We start from the raw sequence: 7,743 nt of genomic DNA on the forward strand, positions 1-7,743 counted from the left end.
TGTCCCAGCTACGGGAAGATAGGAGAGACCTATTTTTCAACGAACGGCGTCTCCCACTAGCAACTTTCCCTCGAGGGCGGCTAGCATCTTTTTCTAACCACCGATATGGAGATTGACCAATTAGCAGTAACGCCAAATTCTCTCACCTTCTGAACGAAGGCTATCCTCGACGAATCCGATGATCTCGTGTCCTCAGACACACCCCATCATAGTTTTCCTCTGCAGCATCATCGCGACGTAGAGTCATTCTCTCGTGAGGTCGTATTAGCGAGTTACTTAGTGTCTGTACGCTCGGTGGATATTCCACGTTTTCGCAAAGAGTCCGACTTAGATTTTTGTGAGCACGTACATCTATCATCCCGTTGACCGCGGATTCGTTATTGAACCTAAGACCAACATCACTAGTATCGCGAGTGTCCAACCGCCGCGGTTGATTGTCGAGTCGGTAGCATCCATACTCGTATTAACAGACCGTACCTTCGTTATAACATGACGATGGCCGATTCCAATGAAGATTTATCAAACGCCCACAACCTTATTCTTGACGCTTCTCCGACATATGAATAGGCTCTTATATTGGCTGAAAATGTCACTTATACAAATAAAACAATATATCAATGCTTGACAGTGAATGATAGAGAGCAGTATCTCCTTTATTCTTGTAGCATTCTCCTAGTAATCTTTTCAACTTTGCACAATGTACGCAATGTATCATTAATTCATATCTTAATCATAATGCACATTTTGCAGTGGCAAGTTTATCAAAAGATGATACTACTCCTGTAAATGATGGCGATCACATCATGCGTGATGTTAGTCTATCAGGTATTGGCGATTCTTTCAAAGAAAAATCACCCTTAAAGGATACCATTACTGTTGAAAACAAGTATGTTAATAATTGATCAGGAAAATTAAGATTCATTGTTCCACAATTTAATATTTTTAATAAATGTTTCATTACTATTGCAGTAAAAATATCGAACATAGTGCACTAGTAAGATTACCATTACAACCACTAGAACTAAAAAAGAATGATGCCAATATTCCTAGATTAAAAGAAATTACTCCGGGTCAGGATTTATTGGAATGGTGCAAAGAAGTAACTAAAGATTATACTGGCGTAAAAGTTACCAATCTTACAACATCTTGGAGGAATGGAATGGCATTTTGTTCAATAATACACCATTTCAGACCAGATCTTATGTATGTATTAGAAAACGCATCTCAAAATATCTTAATAATATTAAATATAATAATACAAAAATATAAAATGGCTTAATAATATTAAAGATCAATAGAATGATTTTTTACAAATGTATAGCTTAAAATTACATTTTATTGTAAATTATTTATTTTTAATTTTAATAAAAATAATACTACACTGTTTTGTAATAAGTATTTTAATAATAATTTTCAGAGACATAGATTCACTATTACCACATGATGTAAAGGGTAACTGTAAGAAAGCATTTGATGCTGGAGAAGCTCTTGGTATACCTAGAGTAATAGAACCAGCAGATATGGATATACTAACTGTACCTGATAAATTAGCTGTAATGACTTACTTGTACCAATTGAGAGCACATTTTACTGGTCATGAATTAGAGGTATTTAACAAATTTCATTGATGTCTTACTTTTCTGTATCTAGAATTAACTTTTTTAATTATATTATCCATAAATCCAAAGGAGTAGTTGTTTATATATATCTAATTTGATTTTAATATGAAACAATCTGTCAAAAAAATGATCAGTTCAATTGTACTGAACATAAATTTAAATCCCTTTCTACAGGGATTTAATTTGAGCCTTTTACTGTCTTTTTAAGAATTTTTGAATTTAATTCTGCACTCGATATCTCTTATAGTATTTTTTCCTTCTTCTTTTTTTACAGAATTAAATTACCATCTTTACTATTATTTGTTTTTTTATTTGTTTTGTTGTCCATTTTATAGAAAAATTACATAAAATCAAATTTATTCATTCTGAATAAAATAACAACATTGAATTCTGTAAATACTCTTTAATGTACTGAATGACAAGGAGCTCTCTTCAATTCTGTCTCCAATACATACATTAATCTTGATCTCTCATTTTGTATTTAAAATTACTTTTTTATTGAGCAAATACAAAGTTAACAAATGTAATGTTACTCTATCATGGTTTTTCATATAATTACACTTATAAATTCATAAAATAAAAAACATTTTCACACACACACACATATGTATGCATTTATTTATTATATTAATTTCCTGTACACAAAGTATACTATGCATTTGTGATCAAGTTACACATATAATTTATTAAATATCTAGAAAGTGATATGTACAATATAAAAACTATTGTACACTTTTTCAGAAAAAAAGTTATTTCATATTTTCAGGTACATCAGATAGGTAAAACTACAGATGAATCATCTTACATGATTGGAAGATTTAATACAGACAATAATTCGGATGTAAGCGTGCAACTGTTTGGTCAGGAAATAATTAATTTACGTAAAAAGGATCAAATGGAACATAAAAATAATAAAACTGATAGCAACAGACGGTATGTTTTTATTATATTATTAATATTTTTAATTTTTTTGAAATATTAGAAAAGACAATAAAAATACAACATTTTTCACTAGATCAAATCCATTTGATAATAAGAAAGAGGACATTAATATTGATTCCTTAAAAAATAAGTTGCATCTAAGTTTGAATATGGAAAATCAAGATCATGATCAATGCAATAAGGATAAATCACCATCAAGTGTTAAGGATGTTAAAGATATTATACTAGCTAGTTCAAAAAGTATTCTGGAGAAAGTATTGTCACCAACTAAAGAAAAGTACTCATCTAGAGAAAAGGTATATAAGTAAATTTATAATGGATAAATAACTTCTATGTATCGTTATGTTACATTTATAGTGTCACGGTTATAAATAACTATTTTTAAATGAGTGATAAGGAGGTATTTTGTGACTGACATTATTTTATTATTAATTATATACACAGAGTAAATCTCCGCCAAGAATATCACAAGCACAGCAACGCCCTATATTAATGACTCGTCGACAATTAACAGATCCTTTCGGATCTGATGAAGAAGAGGAAAATATTCAAATAATTGATGAAAAGTGGTCTCAATCAATCTCAATTAACAAATCAGAAACGCCAATGTATAATGTTAGTATTTTTGAATTGTTTAAATATTTGAATTTTATATAGCTATATAATTGAGTTTATATTATCTCCTTATACACTACATTAGCAATTTTTTGTAAGCAATTTTTTATTTTTTTTATGTAATCTCAAAGTATTAGGACTTCCCAACAACTTCTTATAATGTATATCAAATGCAAAAACTGTTTCGAAATTTTTAGTTTATCTTAAAAATAAAAGCTTTGTGTGTAATACTGTCATATTTTTATACATAAGAGGAGAGATATTTAGATGTAATATATCAGGTTTTCTGTACGGCGGGATAGAGTTGCAGCTTTGAAATAGTTGGAAGTAATAGAATTGATGACTTTCAGTAATAAATCATAGTTCAATACGTCGTATAGCACAAAAGTCTGTTTTGAAATTGGAGATGTTTCAAAGATTTTATGAGTAACTTTATTTTTTAATGGAATCGTCAATCTTTTCATACACTGATTGGTGTACAAAATTTTTAATGAAAAAGTATGAAACTACTTTTCTTTGGAAATAGTTTCAAAGATATCTTATCTATAATTTTAAAGTAGTATTTGAATTCACGTGTCCACACTTGTACTGCTTTTTTTTTAAATTAGTATAAATGTGAATATAGTGAGTATAGAAAATGGTATAGATGTAGTATAAATTCTTGTTTTGAGATGTTTATTCATTTCAAAATATTTTAGTTATAATACTTTAATAAAACGATTAACAACTGCCAAAAACTAACAACCGCTTTAAATAATATAAAATACTAGTGGCTCTGGTTAATGACATTTTATGCTTTGATATAAATGTGTAAATTTCGCTTATGCAATATGGAGAGGATATTTTTCACACAACTTATAAAGTTATATCACAATAACTTATAAAGTTAATTATTGTTAGACAGAAGTTCATGAAAGATGGTCATATTTCCATCTGCTCATTTGCATTTTCAGTAAATTGCACTTAATATTCATACCAAAGTACGAAAAATGTCCACACATCAAAATGTATTTATTTATGCTATGCATTTACTATTTGCACAACATATTTTATGTTCACATATGTTTATATATATATTTTGCATGTATATTTTGCATTCAAATACACGGGTATGAAAAATTTACATATTTAGTATTTATAATAAATTACATATATATATGTATATATGTATATATACATGCATATTGTATGTGAATGTTGATTACGCAGATTATATTCTTAATGTAAATCGTAACATTTAACATAGGATAAATTTTCGATAGTTTAGTAATTGAACTAATTTTATTTATCTTCTTTTTATAGGATTCAGTCAATGTTTGTGAAAGGGGTAATCGTACTGAATATCAGAGTGTATCATCACCGCAAGGAGAACAACGTTCTCAACATGTAATTACTTTCTTCATACTTACCAACTTTTTTTGTAGTGTCATAACTAATTTACTATTTTTCTTTCTTTTTTTTTTTTTTTTATATTAGCCATTAGTCAGTCGACATGACGAATTAAGAGAACGTGCCAGGCAACTATTAGAACAGGCTAGGAATCATACAAAGTCAACTGGCCTTATTTCCACTGCTGCTTATCCTATTGAGGTTTTGTTTTTTTTTCAGTGTTATTATTTTGTGTAGAATAGTTGTGTATATTCATTTAGTTTCATACTTTTTACACTAACTTTGTCATTTCTAATCAGATTGTCCTTTGCATTAAGAAATATTTTATTTTATAACATTTAATTTATAGAGCCAAAATGATGATGAAAGACAGCAACAATTACGTGAAAGAGCAAGACGTTTAATAGCGGAAGTAAAAATGGGTGTTAATGTTACTTCAAATCAAATTAATGATGACAATAATAGTGAGAGACGATCCATAGATGATCAGAATAATAGTCCAAGACGTAGTATCACACCGTCTACTCCAGGTGACAAATTTAGTTCAAAGGTAGGTAATTATTTTGTTCAAAATTGAATATTTCTATATTTAAATATGTATGTATAGAGTAAAAACTCCTGTACTCGAACCTCTAATATCCAAATACTAGTCTGTTAGTACCAACAGATGCTTTTTTTTGTTACAAATGCTATTATTACATCTATTAAAGCAATGATTCCCAAAGTGTGCACCCTGGAGAAAACTATGTCTGCCATTGTGAAAGAGCATGGCTTCTTTCTCTCTTTTTTTTTTAATCGCGCAATTGTATCTGCTGTTATAAATTTTAGATCCCGAACATTTGAGTACCCCCATATCCCTAATATATACATCTAGCCCTACATAACTTCCCTTACTCTGGAATATTATAGCTTCTCAGTCCTAAATGCAGTTAAGCAATGATTCGGGAAACAGTGTAAAATTAATATTATAACAAAATATCATTACAAAATTACTATTATATTTATACCATCTTAGTAGTTTCTTAGAGTAGCTTAACTCTACATTAATAAAAAAAAGGTGTGTTTTTTATTTCTGATATTAAATGATTTGAATGTTAATGCTCTTACTCCATCAATGAATAGAAATTTATGTTCTTTACATCACTTATGACAAAGCACAATTTTTAATATTCATTATAAGAGATATAAATTTATATACAATAAATATTTCAGTCTGAGTATAATGGAAACACTCTAGGAACTTCGAATGTAATAGATGCAGAGAAAAAAACTGGTTCTCCTCTATTCTCGTTCTCTAAGATAATAGAGAGAATTTCACCAGATAAAACTAGCCCTGATGGTACTTCATATACACTCAGAGGGGTATGGTTTAAATTAATTTATTTGGAATTAAGTTAGAATCAAATATCTTATGAATCATTTCATATGTAGCTGGGAAAAGATATGACATCATATATTCAAAATGAATTAGAAGCATTAGAAAGAGAACAAAATCAAATAGATATTCAAGCTGGTAAACTTGAGAAACAACTTCGAGCTGCAATGGAAAGCGACAATGAGGATGAAACAGAAAGACTAATGTCTCTTTGGTTTACGCTTGTCAATAAAAAAAATGCATTATTGAGAAGGCAAATGCAATTGAATATATTGTAAGTAATTATGTGTTTGGTATTTTATTAATCATCTTGAATACTGTTTAGATATTTGTTGTATTGTTCTTTTATCATTTGTAATATACTTTAGAGAAAAAGAAGATGATCTAGAACGACGTTTTGAATTGCTAAATCGTGAATTGAGAAGCATATTAGCAGTAGAAGAGTGGAGAAAAACTCCCGAACAAAAAATGAGAGAAAATTTACTTTTAGAAGAATTAGTTTCAATAGTAAATAAAAGAGATGAATTAGTTCATCATCTTGATACACAAGAAAGAGCGTAAGTATAGAAGGTTAATTCATATTCAAATTTTATTGAAATTACATAATATAATAAGTATAATATAATTAATAGACATTAAAAGCTGATTTTATGGATTGTTCTTTCTGTGAATGTTATGTTACATTTTGTTTTATTATTATTATATTTTAGTATTGAAGATGATGACGAAATAGAGCGAAACTTATCTAGAGCTGGATTAGCTCAAAGAAATAAAAATTGTATGATACAATGAAAGAGTAATTTTATTCCTGTCAATACGAGGAAAGTGACAAGTGAGTATTCTTAAATATTACAGACATTTTTTAATTAAAAAATGAATAATACAAAATCTTTCCCAAACAAAAGTTAAATGATCTTTAACTAAAAATAATTTTAGGTACGATTCGTTTTGCTGTGGGGTTGCCAAAGAAAACACATAATAAAATTTTTCTCAAAGATAAAATCGAGAATTTTATAATCTGTAAAACATTAATATTTAAAAACTTATTTTATACTATGAACTGTATACAAGTTGTACACAATCCGTGTTTTATATTTATACAAATTCATTAAGTACTGCATAAACAAAATGCTACATTTTGTAGTAGTTTTAGGTTCAAAATAAAAACTGGTCCGTCGAAGAAATACATAAGATCAATGAAGCCTATTACGAGGTTGCAAAGATTATATGTAAAAAGAATATGTTGCTAGAAAAAATGAATTTTGGTTATAGTTCGATTCATTTATGATTCTAATGTCTTATAAAGGCAATAGTAGAAAAATACGGTACGTAGGAAACTGCTAAAAGAAGGTGCTTGAATCTCGATAAGTGACGAAAGAATATAAAAAGAAATGCTGCAACATATAATGTCATATCTGCAATTAAGCAGTATTAAACATTACATAAGTTACTTAAAAAGTTACATATAAAGATACATATGTCACTTGAGGAAGAAGAAAGAAATTAGTTATTACAAAATAGTATGGAAAATTTTGTGAAAGATTTTAATGGATTATGTCTATTTTGTGCCATATAAAAATATCCTAATTTTTTTATTCAAGTAATCATTTATTTGCCTATAAAATATTTGTCATTTTAGCATTGTGTAATATGCAATTATGCATAGAGAGTATCATATTCATTATTAATTCCTGGGTTCCATATTAATGATATATGAGGCCTAATTAATTTTGTACATTCATGCATGTATAAAATATTATCGTATATTTCTTTTTCTCAAAAGTAATGAAATGAATTATACAA

General features: G+C 28.3%; 1 protein-coding gene across 4 annotated transcripts in view; it reads left to right on the forward strand.

Moving 5' to 3' along the window:
* The window catches only part of LOC100743899 (EH domain-binding protein 1), a 10,564-nt gene extending 3,029 nt beyond the window's left edge, over window positions 1-7,535 (forward strand). The window contains exons 5-18 of one of the 4 annotated variants that reach the window (XM_003488894.4): window positions 751-886; window positions 970-1,203; window positions 1,418-1,607; window positions 2,386-2,552; window positions 2,635-2,857; window positions 3,006-3,176; window positions 4,479-4,562; window positions 4,653-4,766; window positions 4,915-5,115; window positions 5,778-5,927; window positions 5,997-6,214; window positions 6,309-6,497; window positions 6,651-6,772; window positions 6,877-7,535. In XM_003488894.4, the coding sequence (XP_003488942.1) occupies window positions 751-886; window positions 970-1,203; window positions 1,418-1,607; window positions 2,386-2,552; window positions 2,635-2,857; window positions 3,006-3,176; window positions 4,479-4,562; window positions 4,653-4,766; window positions 4,915-5,115; window positions 5,778-5,927; window positions 5,997-6,214; window positions 6,309-6,497; window positions 6,651-6,732 (2,159 nt within the window). In that variant the 3' untranslated portion in view covers window positions 6,733-6,772; window positions 6,877-7,535. The remainder of the gene's footprint in view (window positions 1-750; window positions 887-969; window positions 1,204-1,417; window positions 1,608-2,385; window positions 2,553-2,634; window positions 2,858-3,005; window positions 3,177-4,478; window positions 4,563-4,652; window positions 4,767-4,914; window positions 5,116-5,777; window positions 5,928-5,996; window positions 6,215-6,308; window positions 6,498-6,650; window positions 6,773-6,876) is intronic. The other 3 variants (XM_012384792.3, XM_012384793.3, XM_012384794.3) reach the window with 3 other exon arrangements.
* Window positions 7,536-7,743: the final 208 nt, after the last annotated feature.

This window comes from Bombus impatiens, unplaced genomic scaffold, assembly GCF_000188095.3.
Source record: "Bombus impatiens unplaced genomic scaffold, BIMP_2.2 scf_0296, whole genome shotgun sequence".
In the NCBI taxonomy this organism is placed as follows: Eukaryota; Metazoa; Arthropoda; class Insecta; order Hymenoptera; family Apidae; genus Bombus; species Bombus impatiens.